Consider the following 14,577-nt stretch of genomic DNA (forward strand, 5'->3'; position numbering starts at 1 on the left):
GCCAGTCTAATTTTATCTTCCTGTGTTTTCAGCGTTCCCAGTTGGAAAATTGCAGAGGATGCTGGCAAAAAAATGATCTATGTAAATTCTCACCGTCTGCACTTCTTGCAATTAGGTTATGAGAAAAATCTAGAGACTATACTCTTAGGATTACATTGTGTGTTGTCATATATAATGGTAAAAACCCCTCCATACCTACAGAACTTATGCAAACGTATCATGATACCAGTAAAACACTACTTTTTTTTTTTAATCTCTAGAAAAATTGTGAGAAGTGAACACACTCTTACTAGCTATTACATGGTGTAATTTTAATGTCAGCATCTCTTTATTTATCTATAAATACTGTAATAGGGATGGAAATCTATTTTTACATATGAAAACAATTTCTTAAAGAACAAGTATTATCCATAGATCAAGTAACTATTTACAAGTGGGTTAGCTACCCAAACTCTGTAAATACCTGAAAGCCTTTTGTGTAAGAGAGTCAGAATAGCTTCAACTAAAATGATAAACATTATCATCTGTTGGGCATCAATCATAAGGTACATTTTAATAACATTTTCCAAACTGAACTAGAGTATCTAGTTGTTTCACCACTGTATGGTTTTCCAGGTGTCATTCCCCCAAGAACTAATGCTCCCTGATTATGCTCCATTGCTGGAACATGTGTCTATGAAGGCTAACTGATAGCAGTGTAATGAGAGCTGACACAGAATCACCACTGCAGAACTGGTTTAAGCTCCCTTTCCACAATTCTTGACCACAAATAAATACCCAGAAGAACTTTTGAGCAAATCTGCAGAGAAACAGCACGAAGATTAGATGTTTTCTAACTATGACCCTTAAAACTGAAGCCAACGGTCAGCAATTTAACTACAAGTATTTGTCAACAACACTGAACAGTAAAAAACCTCTTAACATAAAATATTGTACCTTCTCGATTATGTCGACCTTCCTCATTTTTGGGAAAGAAGACTCTTATTACACCAGTGTTGATATAAATCAGAGGCAAGTTGCGGGAAGTTAGAGTGTGAGTCCTCATAGGTTGGCCTGGTGACTTTCTTTTCTCCTTTTGACTCTTTGGCAACCTGGCTTGAAAAATGCTTGCAATGGCATTAAGCAAAGGAAAACAGAGGACCACATCAAAGGCCTGAGCAGAGAGAAGGATCTCATGGAGAAAGTGAGGAGAACCATCAGTGTGACCTTCTGACAACTTATGGAATGTTCTTCGTTCGTTTCTTGATATCAGTTTGTGCCGGACATTTTTTGTCACAGCTTTGGTGTAAGTGAGAGAAAGAAATCCATGTTGCTGGTGTGAGCCATCTAAAAGTTTTGCAGTTGCCTGTTTCAAGGAAAAATAAATAAATAAATCAACTGCAACATGTAGCACTCATCAGTTACCATATTCTCTGCTAGTTAGGTTGTTTAGTGTTCTATATTTTCTAATAGCTTTTCACATTCCATTAATAGTAAAAAAAAAAAAAAACCCTTTCATTTTTTGGAAGGAAAAATTTTTCTCTGCAAGTCCACACTTCTCTGCATTGGGTCAGCCAAAACTGTGAATTTCAGAACATCTTTTTCTTTTCTAATTATTTATATTGCATGAACAAATCCAAACAGCCAAAAAACCTCAATGTATTTAAGAATTTAAATTTACGATAACTTTCTGATACTTTTTAACACAGTTATACATTTTGATTTCTCCTTCACTTTAGACATTTGTAGAACATACTCTCTTTGCATTTCTCTGTGTGAAAACAACTTAGGTGCTAAAATATCACTTGGGTGCTGAGATAGCTTCATTCTATCTAAACATGGGTATATAAACCACCCATAGTCAACTAAATAAGTACTGAACTGGCTTTGTCTCATCATCTCTGAGTATTTAAAGAAAATAGCTGTACCACATGCTAAAGTACATCACTTAAATGTACAACACACTGTACCGTAGAAACTGCAGATTCCTTCACTTAAGACAGATTTTTCTAGCTAAAGATGGCAGCTAGATGCTTAGTTCCTGGAAGATGTACAGTACAGTTTCCATACTATCTTTGAAAGTTAGTGATAGAAAAATGTAAAAAAAAAAATTATTTTAACAATGTTATAAACATTTTGATAGAATTCTTTACCACTGTTTAAATATTAGCTTTTATCATATGAGCACAAATGAAAGCAAATACATTTTGCAAGTCGTTGCTTCTTTCGGTATCTTAAATTTGATTAAATTAAATAAAATTGATTTCAAACCATTGTTAACAGAAAAGCAACTCTTTCCTCAATAAACAGGACATATAGTTTAAATGCTGGAAAACTGGAAGCTTTCACAATTAAGTGAATTAAAACAAATTGGTAAATTAATTTCCTATAGGAATTGAAACAAGGAGAGTAAGGTAAAGTATTCCTGATCAATATTCACGATGAAAATAAATCAGACCATACAGAACTTCCACTAACATAAAATGATATACCCACACAATTGTCAAGATAAAGACCCCAAAGTCATAATATATAAAGCTTTTCAAGGATAAAGAGGCAAGAAAAAAAGTTGTTAAATATCTCACACTGAGCTATTCTGAATCAGCAAGTAATGTTCAAAGTATTCAAATGAAAGACTTAAATATGAAATTGTTAATTGTTGCATTATCATAATTAGAGAAGTAATTTTTAAAGGCTGCATAAAGGTATACTGCAGTAATACCAAGTTCTTAAATCCCTAAGTCGATATCAGAATTACAATAACACAATGCAGCACTTAGTACTGGCTTTTATATTTTAGGGCTGCAAACATTACTGTATGTGCTTATTTTTAATTTAAATGAATCACACTGACTTCAGTGGTCTGTTATGTACAAGGCTGTGAACTATCAACCCTCATTCCTATATCTACTAAAAATGACAACTATCACTAAAGGGTTAGAGGGAAATAACACAATACATAATCAATCTAAGCAAGAAATATATTCAGCAAAAAAAAGTTTAGATGCCAAGAAACTAAAGCACTTTTAGATTTTTATTTTTTTACTGGCATTTATCAGTGGAAGTTCTGCAGTAAAAAGTTTTAAGAAGATTCTTACGGAGGGAAAGAAGCCAGAGAAGTTACTGAAAGGATCCTGCTTGCTGATGGGTCGAACCAACAAGGTACGTCTGTTCAGCTTGTCAGTACAGGAAAGGAACACACCTCCATATTGTCCCAGAGACCAAGAATCTTCCCCAAGGCTTGAGATAATGAACGAGGCATGGAAGATGGGAAGACAAAAAACAAAGAAACAAAAGAGTTGCTATAAGAAAAAAAAAAAAATTACATTTCTATTGCATATTTTGATGTAACTGCAAGATTTTTCAATGTAACTGCCACATGTTTTCCTAAAAAGTTAAAATTAAATCTGAACAAGCAAAAAAATGTGTTACTTTGCAAAATTTTTGTCAAGGGACAACCTATAGCATGAGTTCAAGACACATGAGAATAAAATTATAGTAAAATCCCGCATATAGAAAAGGGACTTACCCTTGGATTTTCAGCAGAGAGCTTTAACAGAGTAAGAAGGAGAATGACTACAAGAACGAAGAAACTGTGAACATAAAGCTGTCTTCACATGTTACAAAATCAGTATTATTTAGAAAAAAATTAGGTTTTAACTATTAAAATGTGCTTTGTACTACAGCTCTTGTAATCATTCTTTTTAACATACTGAAGAGTAAAAGTATGTTTCTTGCATTATTTAGGTAACCACCTTAGTTTACTAAAGAAATCTCATCAAAAGTTTTTCCTCTGCATTGTAGAAAAATTCCTTCAAAATATCCTGACTGCCAATCTCCCCCTGGCCTGGAAGACAGTCACATTGGTGTAGCAAATTATCCAGATAATAGGACTTGCTAAAGTTGGAAGGCAGAGTAGGTTTAACTACCTACCCTAAACATACATAACATTGCTGATACACTGGTTGACATTAGTTACTGCAGTTTCACTCATGTGTTTGCACAACGCTGTGCTGTGTCACACACACACTCAGCTGAGTTCCCTGCACTACCTAAGTGCTGCTCTGCCACGGCAGTAGAAACAGCTTCCTTTTTCAAAAACTTGGTTTTAGCTTGTAAGAGTAAGGTACCATAAATCATTAAATACTGGCACTTGCTAACACACCATGAACCAATATTTCAGGAATTTCCCATTCAAAAGTTAAGCTAAACCAAATTATTTTGGTCTAATGGACCAACAGAGTAGTAAGTGTGAAAAAAATGCTCTCCTGATTTGCAGTGATTTCTATGTATTTCTTTGGAATAATATCTAATTCTGAGATGACATAATTCTGATTTTTCTTACTTAAAAGGTTAAAATATTTTCATTTAAATTGAATACCTACCTTAAATTCAAGTTAAGAAGAAAAAAAAAAACCAAAAACAAAACCACCACCTGCCTCCTTCTTTCAGTCTGAAATTAAAGCATAGCAACTCACAGGAATTACCTGTTTCTGTAATGGTCAATATTGAAACTTTCTATTTTACACTTGATTTTCGTATAGACATCCTGCATATCCACTGAGGCACTGAGATCTTCTAATTCACTGACAACACAAACTTCTGCAATAGTCAAAGAAAAAAAAAATTGTTAATTAATCTGAAACCTGCAGGATTTTAAGCAAGAAATATATCTCAGACACTACATTTTGTAAATAGGATAATGCTACTTCAATGCAGAGTTTTCTCATAAAGCCCTTTTTCATTTGAGTGTCACACAGATAGGTACCAGAAAAAAACCCCTAGAATCCAAATGTTTTTATACAAATGTGTAGAGAAGCTTATATATGGGGGTTTCAGTTCAGGTGTTCATAGTGTAATTTATAATTCCTGAACAAAAAAAGTAAAAACAAATTTGCCAAGATATTTTAAAATCAAAGGGTCTTGAATATTTGCTTTAATCACTAGTCACCTTATTTTTTCACATTACCAAACAGTATTTTCATATTACCAAACAGTAGTGTTTCCTAGGGAAAAAAAAAAAAAAAAAAAAAAAAGAAGAAGCAGAAATTTGAAGTCCTGCAGTTTATGGAATCTAAGTTGCTTTCAAAAATTACTGTCAGATAATAATCGAACTTTAATCTCAAAATAAAAAAGATAAACTGTGTACCACACATAGTTCTGTTTTCAGCACAGAAGTTGAAATTTCTCCACTGAGCTCCATATTAAACTCCCTGTGACTGGTAGGATTATACTATAATGATTACGTTAAATTTAAATTTGAAATTATCAAGACAACACTATATGACTATATATGGACATACACGAAATAATGATGAAATCCTATAAAAATGAAACATGATTGCTTCTAAGGCAATAAATGCAGCACTTTATTGAGTAAATTAAATAACTTCTTTCCAATTAAACATAATTATCGTTCCACATGGAGTGGGAAGTTTATGCCAAAGATCAACACTGCAATTGTTACAAAGAATATTACATACAGTAATCTAACTAGAGATTGTTGCTGAGGTTCAAAATACAGATTTGAGCCATTTTTCTGTGTTACAATGTTCAGTAATGTCGATACAAGCTCTGAATAGCTAATATTGTGCTGTAAAATAATGTACAAAATTCGACACAGCACATTAGGGGGAAAAGTGCTGAATACCTGTGCCATTATTTCTAGGATCAGGAGCAAACAATTTTATAGTAATTTTTGGCAACATCCACTGCATCCATAGACTGACACGTCCACTTGAGACTCCGATGTTACTTGTTGTTTGTTCCAGTGTAATGGAGTCTGAGAACGGAGAATCATCACCACCCTGAAGAGAATCACCCTAAGAAACAGAAGTAACAGCTGAGGAAAATAGTATTGCTTTTTAGAGTTCCACTTCTTTCTTCTCTCAAGACTGATACAGATGTCCAAACTATATAAACACAGACTCACCAATAGGATATTTGAATCAAGCCATTTTTAACATCAGGAAAAAATAAACAAAGTATTTTCCTTTTCTTTGGTAGACTTTGGTAAAAAATTTATGGTAAAATTTTAAGGTTCCATGACAGTTCCACTTAGCATAGCAAGCTTTCTTCATTAAATCTACACTGTGGAAACATTATCATCAAAACCATAAGCTGATAGAAATATTTGGAGATGCAATAGGAAAAGGGATATGCAGGCTTGTGCATATCCAAATGGCAAAGGAAGAAAGAGTTATTGGAGGTACCAAGTGAAGAGCCATCCAATAGGACCATGACACCTACACTACGTACACACCAGGTTTGGGTTATTTTTTCCCCTTCTGTGTGCTTCCCTGTAATGGCTTGGGAAAGAGATTTCAAAAAATAGAAGGTTCTTCTAAGAATTGGAAATATTTTAGTTGCCACTTTCTATTTTTTTTTTTTTAAGACATGACTGTCTTGCAATACTCTTAAATATAAAAGAAATGTTGACAAATCTGCTTGATTTCTCTGTCATCAATTATCTCCGTTCATTCCCTAAAACATTAAGGGCTCAACAAAGAAGACACAAAGGTCAATGTTTCTTAGGAAAAGAACATGACAATTGAAAGCTATACTGAAAATCCTGTTATGTGGGCTTATTAGAGCAATGAAGGCATGTTCTGATAATATTTACTGGCCATAAGACTTCATCCTGCTCCTTTGCTGGATCTTACTGTTTCCAAATAGGTAAGAAAAGATGCAAACATAGAAACGCTCATCAGCTCCTAGTGTTTACAGCTTATTAAACTTAATGCAATGGACATATAAGTCTCTGATATCAACCAAAAGCCACTAAACATCCAGCATCATCTTCACTTGCAACTCCACTGTGTTGTAAGTTTAATTCATTCAAGTACAAAAGGAAGGAGCAAGGTATAGTCACTTTGATCCACTAAGATCAAGTTGTCTCAAAGATTCACAGACCAATAAACACTCAAAGTCTTAATTTTCATTGAAGTTTTGGGGCATTAGACAATGTAAATTATGATGAACAACATGTCTGAGATTTATCTAATTACTAGCAAAGATTATTTCTATGGCAGACACCTTGGAAATCAGATCAACACAGAAAGCATTGCAATTGGACTGAAACAATTTTAACCTGTCAGGCAAGAAGCAAGAATGCACTCACTTCAGCTTCAGATGTTCCAGGGAAACTTACTTTCAGCAGCAAAATTAAAAATGTGACAGTACTTGCCTCATTCTGCAGTCCAAGACTGGAGAATGTGAGCATGGAAATTCTGTTAGCAATCTATTTTCTCGAAGGGCAGAATTTATCTCAAACCAAATGACATGACTCATATGGAAGCATTTATGTTGACAAATCACATTTTCAATCAACTCAGGTCTACAATTTAATTATAGGTTTTGTAAGCTCTTAAGAGGACACAGAGAGAAACAGCAAAGGTACTTTATCTGTGTGCAGTAACCTTTACTCTTGAAAAACTCAGTGATATTTACCACAATTGGTAAGAAACCATCTATGTTGTCAACAGCCGACACAGAGAACTTACCATTCCAGGTACTCATTCATACGAGGAAAGGAGAGTTTGTGCAACTAACATATGTTCCTGGAAAATAATACCTAAACATAAGACTATAATACCTGGACCAGTTCAACACATGTAATATGAAGTGTTGAAATGAAAATTAAGACCCAGTTCACCTTCAGTTATCTACGGTGACAGTGGTTTTGCATTATTCAAAATGCATGAAAGAAAACAGGTATATTTCTATTTATTTTTATATTTCTTATATAAGGCATTATTGCTTACAGGTCTGAACAGACTACCAGTTGAGGCACAGGTGACTATCTTTTGAAAAACTCTTGGACTCCAGAGGTGCAAAAAGCATTTATTCCCTATTATGTTCTTATTGAGCTAACTTTCTTATACAATCCCACCCAAAATCCCTCTCAAAGTCATGGACTTAGCATAACCCTCTTGCTTTTATTATTTATTTACTCTTCCTTCTTCTATTTTACTCTCACATTGTCTGCAAATTTAGTTTAGTAAAAGTAGTAGGGCCTGTCTCCTGCTGTGTATCTAATAATATTTAATGCCTACCACAGCAGGACATCTAATTGGAGAAACATCAGACAGTTCATTTCACTGAGATGCATCCAACTCCAAAGCATGAATGGCACATTGGACATAGGGCACGCAACAAGATAAAATAACGGTGTGGTAGAACCTGTTAACTAACATGTTCAGGGGTTAACTCCTTTCTGCCAAACTGTAACTCATACTTCCTATTTGCTCCTCCAGCAAAATCCTTCCTGCCCCTTGCTAGAATACTGTTTGCTAACTATGTCCTTATAAGACATTTCCTACTGTCTTCACAAAGAACTCTACTCTCTGCAGTGTCCCTTAATTATCCTACAAGATAGCACTGACAGGAAGATGTTAGTAGATATCTTTTCAGCACTGTAAGCACAACTCAGTTTTGTTTCTTCAAGGATGCTGGCGCCTGCCTTTAGAACAAAAAAATATGGGGAAGCAGCCTTGAAGAGTGTCAGGCCTGGAAGTTCCCCAGCATCTGAAAGGATGGAGGTAGAGCTGGTTCTCCAGGGCGAACCAACGTTAGTCCTTATTGCTTCTCCTGAAATGGCAGGCACCATTAATAAGACAGTGACATAAACCAGGAGACAATCACCCAGCCATCTTGCTTGTTCTCTGACTATGCTTGTCAACCCTCTTCAAACATTAATCTGCTTCCCTTCCGACTATATACTCTACCCACTTGTAAAGCTACAAATGCAGGATTGAAAAATGTATCCTTTCAAAGCCAGGAAAAAACACAATAGTTTGAAAATCCACCTCCCTTTTTAATGAGTCTCTGTCAAGAAATAAAATTAATAATAAAAAGAAATATAATTAATGGTCAAGAAAACAGAAAAAAAAGGCTGAGTTAAACCTGAGAATATGCTTACATACAGTTCAAGACAAAGTTCAAACCAATGTTAATGTTCTGTGCACTCATTTGTGGCTCTCTGGTCTTTGCATTCTATAAAAAGCATTTATCTTCTTTTTTTTTAGTCTGAAAAATTTTTCAAGGTGGTTTTGTTGGGGTTTTTTTTGTACTGTAAACACACTTAATTTCACCAAGCCATAACTTACAAACTGTGATGGAACGGGTGGGAATGAGAGACAGTCTCCTCCTCGTCTTCCACACACACCCTCACTCTCCCACTGAACATGTTCCAAACTGAATTTTGTATGAAAATCAACTTTGTTCTAAAATTTTGGCAGGTCCTTACATTTCTGATAGTTAAAAAGAAGACAACAATAGTTGATGAAACTTAAAGCAGTACACTTAACAGCAAATATGTACTGCCACCGTGGCAAGTTTTGAATTTTATATTTGGGTTCTTTTATTTCCATAATATAATGTGTTCAGCTGTTTCATACATTTTGTTGGTTTTTTTTCTTCCACAGAGAGCTGTTTTTATTTAGTGGTTTGAGTATATAGACAACTTTGTTCTGTAGAAAACTGAGGCTATAATTTTCCCACACTTCTTAAAGATTTTTTTCTGAAGATATTAAATTATGTACTATGCCACTCAGAGAATCAGTCAGTTGATAATTCTGGCAAAAGGTTACTTAAAACAGTATTTGTGAGATTCTTGAAGAACTGCATTTATCCAGCATAACCCCAGCTATATATTAAAAGCAAATTAGCCCAGGAATGTGCAATCAAATTTAAAAGCAGCAAATCCTGAATTTTAGGGAGTGTGGTCTCTACCACCTTCCAAGCTATTGTATCTATGAATTTCACAAAAAAACAGAGTTACAGGTACTGACCCACATGCATCATTAGAAACTGGACCTGCAATTGCCAGGGGTTTGGAACTCATTCTACTTCAGAGCCTGCAAGTCCTAACCACAGCCTCAACTCACTGGGGCTTAGCCTTGCCCTGCAATTCTGTACTCCAGTGTGTTCCCACCCAGTATTCCAGGTCACTTGCATGTCCTACCCCTTGGACTAGTTAGCATGGCAGTATAGCTAAGACTGCAGTAAGCTGAGGTTTTCAGCAATAACCTCTTGATTGAAGCCATGGTTGGTGCAGAGTTTATCAAGAGACACTCTCAGCTGCTCAACATCTTGTCCTTGTGAGAGGTGATGGGGTTGCAGCCTCCACACATCCCCTACTTCAACAGTTTAACATGAACATATTACCTATTTTTTTTTCTGACATTAAAACTTATGTAAAACAGTTGAATTGGACCATTCTCGTTCTCAGAGGCAGATGCTCCTCTGAAGACAGATATGTTACATGGCCATCCTTTGGCAAACAAAAAAAATTAAAACGATGGGATTTCTTCCTAGCCTTCTGTTAATGGTACAACCACAACCATTGGGCAGAGCCAAAGGGCTTGAAAAACAGATGGTCTGCAGTAGCTGACATAGTTTTCCTATTTTTTCCCCAAATAAGCTGAATTTCTTAGATTTTTTTTGCCATGGAAAACTAAGAAACTGAAGTGAGAAGAAAGACTGTGCTCTTGTTTCTCACGGAGTTTCAATTTTCCTTTTGGATTTTCAGCACCCAGCATGGTATTGTTAAATATGTTTATGCATTAATTTTCTGCTCTGTTTCCAGATTTCTGCTCTGTTTCCAGATCTACTGAAAAATAAAGCCAGAGTCAGAAACCCTGAACTATTTTCCCACAACTTCTCATGCCAAGTTCTAAAATATACAATTTAATTCTTTTACCAATTGTTGCAAATTGACCAATATACTGAGTTTATTTTCTTAACAGAATTTATCTTTGTTCATCAGGAAGATCCAAACATATGAGGCCTTCATCCTTGGCCTGCCTAAAGCTCAGGGATGATCACAGTTTGGCCACGCTAATGCTATGCCTTATCAAAATAACTTCTGCGTTCTTGCTCAATCACTGACTTTCCCCAAGGACTAAACACTTCTACCACTGTTTGTACTTAAGCAAACAGTAACAAGTGGCCTGTTGTAGTCTGTACTACCTTTGCTTTTGCAGTTCCAAAGCAGAGATGGCAAAAATGATTAACTGTTTCCAGCCCTCCAGTACTGAAGCCGCTTGCTGATGTCTCCCTTTTCTACCACCACACCAGACTAGAAGTCAGTAAGCTAGATAGCTTTATCCACATCGGACCGTGGTGCTCACCCTCAAGTTGTCAGCAAGAAAAGATTTAGACACAGCCTAAAATATAAATCATTCACAGATCACATAAACAAATTACTTTTTTCTTGCTATTTCATATAAACAGTTGTGCAAGTTTGCTTTCTTCCAATTCATTTATAGCAAGTCCGTTGCAGTTGAAAGAAGTTCTAAAAATAATCATGTGTCTCCCACAGAACAAAACACATTAACTATAAAATGTCTGAACTTAAAAAAGCCCCATACCTATCGCAGCAAAGTATTTTTGTTTGACAGACTTCAGGATTTCAAGGCTCAAAAATATGGAAATTTATAAACAAAATACAGACTCTGATAAAACAAACTTCTGGAAAATTTCCCTAAGTCAAACCCGTAGAAAAATATACTATTATTTAATTACTCTACATACTACTTTGCTGCTCTCCAGAAATAATGACTATAAAATATATACCTACATGGTAAAATTGTGCCTAATGCAGTCAATTTGTATATATTAACCTTTCTATTTCTTTCATTTAAAACATTACTGTCACACTAGTCTGAAATCAAGTTAGAATTTACAAATATAGGATGGTATCAAACCACATGGATCTAGTTTTGCTACCACTGATTTCTTTGTGATTAATATTAGGCCAATTACCTCTAAATTTCTGAAGACCAAAATATGCATCAATAAGTAATCAATACTACTATTTTGTAAAAAGTAAACACGCTAAGTACACCGTATCTAAAGGGATTAAAAGTATTTTTCTATTTGTCTGAGTATTTGCAAGTTGTTTTCAGACCTGCCAGTATCAAGACAGTAATTGAGCACGGTTTTGTTGGTTTGGTGGTTTTAGGCCTCCTAGATAGTGGGTCCCTACACTCCAACTGCCTCGTCTGCTTTTATTGCTCTCTTAATTGAATTCAGAGTCTGTGGAAAGCGAAAGGTGTGGTCCTGTTCTAACCAGCAGCAAAACCACAGACAGGGATATATCAGACACAGGAAAATGATGGAATGCTGCTCCAGTGTTGTCAGCTGCCTCTCCAAAGCTGCCTCCACCCATTCGCTGAAAGCACGCCTTTTTCAGTCATCCTCAACTTCCATGCAGTATCACTTCTGAGTTGGTTAACTTTCCTGGCATCTCAGTTCCTATAATCACCATTTATGTGAGGTCTTAAAGGTAACTTCTGCCTTCCTGTGTCCAGACACTACTCAGTTTTTCTACACCAATCTCTGAAGACTACTTGAAGAATACCAAGACACATGAAGCTGACAAGCATTAGGTTACTCTGACATCCCCTACTCCACCTCTACACTTTTTGAAATTAAAATTACTTCTTCAGATGGTACCTGGGACAATACTCAGCCCTAAACCCTACTTTGGTGTAAGATAATTCTATCTGGGGTTTAAAATACTTGTTTGGATTTCACCAGTTAGGCTCTTGTGAACAAACAGGTTCACCAGACAAAAAGTTTTATGTCTAAGATAGATGTTATATACAACAGTCCATACTTGGATAGACTGCAGAAGACTACACCTTCACCCAGAAGAAAAACTTGGCCTCAATGAAAATTGCATGATGTAACACCCCTTACATCTGCAGCCCATTAGCCAACTTGACAGGTATAACTAGCTGCTGTACTTCACAGGAGACAAAACAATTTAAAAAAATCTGTCTACATTTCTTGTCTACAAGGCCTGTCAACTTATTTTGCCTACTTTTGGGGCAGAGCTCTACAGTTCTATGCACAAATCATCTGTAACAGGGTTCTGTGCCCATTTGAATGTACTAAGGGGATTAGTTTTCTTCATAGAATGTCTATAATGTCTAAAATTATACTATATGGACTATAACTGAGGCACTCAGCAGACTGAAGTAGTCCAAAGTAGTACCTGGAGACAGCAGAAGTAACCCAATTCTCTCATCCACTGCTAGGTTTAGTGATAGCAATTAAGTTAGCAAAAGGAACAGGGAAACTAAGTGATTAACTTCTCTAAACAGCTTTCATTGATGAAAAAGAATGAGGGGGAACACTTCTTAGCTAATTTTTCAGTGCATATATTTTTAAATTCTTAACAATCCTTACCTCAAGGAACAGGACAGGAACCATGTCATTATAATGAAAAGCTACCTGGTGCTTTGATACTAGGAAACATGTTGAATAAGTTCAGAGACAGACACAACCACAGAAGAGAATGTGTGATAAAGATACTGTCAACAATTATGTTACAAATTATTTAATTTATATGGCCTAAATTATTTTGTTAGAAATGTGCGAAGAAAATATGGTTCCTTTTACTATTTCTTTCTGGTTGGTGAAGTGTGTTTCTTCTACTTCTTTCCCTTTCCCACCTCAACAGTATTACAGAACTTACAGACATCAGGACTGTGCAGTCTCAAGAACAATGTTCTTGGCTACCTTACATATGATGATCTGCAAAAGTTCATTGTATAGCTTCAAAACACTTTGAAATTTTTACTGATGGGCACTAAAGGATTAAAAAGAAACCAAAAATCAGGTAAAGCAATGACTATATGGACTTAAAATGCTGGTAGAGTGCTCAAGGTAATTTTCCCTATGGTTTAATAAAAATCAGTTTGGAAAATGTTACTTTAGTTACATCATCTAGAATGTGTTAACTTGGTCGTCCTACTCAGTGATTCAACTCACTCCAACTGGTAGCTTGACAAAATTAGTCCTAAGAGTGAAGGGATAATTGGCTTTTTGAGGTTTGTTTTGTTTTAAATCTCAGGCTTTAAATACAGGAAAGCAGTAGGTCAAGACAAGCTTTGATGTTCTTTCCCATAACGCCCAAATCATTTAAATGAATCCTCCACTGGCCACCTATTCTTTTTCACCTTACAGTATCCTTACTTTTTTAACCAAAAATAAAAAAATTGGTATCAACGGTGGGCTTGAAAAATAAATATTGACTCACAACTTCACAGAAATTATAGTACCTGAAAAGTCAAATACAGCATTGTTGTAACTACTAGTCTTACAAGAATATAAACTCTGGCTTGAATAACCATGGCAAAGTTTTCTCCGAGTCTCTCCAAGTATTTCAATGACAGCAATTCAAAATGTTCACCCTTCTCTTTTTTTACTGTTAATTAAATCCCTTTTACACCCTACATATTGTTTTGATTTTAATCACCTCAATAGACCTAAAACTCCCATTGAAATCGGAAATGGAACAAAATTTTCCTCAGCTACTGAGCTAAAAATATTACCCTCCTACTTGAATAATTCTGTGAATCTTTTCCTGACAATTTAAAAATTAGTCTTCTAATTTTTTTTCAATTTCCGACAAAACTTCTTACAATCTCAAGTATCTGTCCACATATACTGTATTCCACCTCCCTGTCTCCATTAAACAAAGACACCTGCCTCAGTATGCTGAGGCATATGTTAGGATATGACACTTACATATCCCTTGCAAAACAACATTACTATTCTAATAATTCTGGACTTGAAAAATGCCTT

At 35.4% G+C, this 14,577-nt stretch overlaps 1 protein-coding gene across 1 annotated transcript in view; it reads right to left on the reverse strand.

Moving 5' to 3' along the window:
• VPS13B (vacuolar protein sorting 13 homolog B) overlaps positions 1–14,577 on the reverse strand; it is a 418,175-nt gene that overhangs the window by 183,621 nt on the left and 219,977 nt on the right. The window contains 4 exon segments of the mRNA XM_050315121.1: positions 937–1,345; positions 3,078–3,219; positions 4,467–4,581; positions 5,630–5,801. Of these exon segments, the coding sequence (XP_050171078.1) occupies positions 937–1,345; positions 3,078–3,219; positions 4,467–4,581; positions 5,630–5,801 (838 nt within the window).

Source organism: Myiozetetes cayanensis, unplaced genomic scaffold (genome assembly GCF_022539395.1).
Source record: "Myiozetetes cayanensis isolate MyiCay16 unplaced genomic scaffold, myiCay2020 scf1, whole genome shotgun sequence".
NCBI classification, from domain to species: domain Eukaryota; kingdom Metazoa; phylum Chordata; class Aves; order Passeriformes; family Tyrannidae; genus Myiozetetes; species Myiozetetes cayanensis.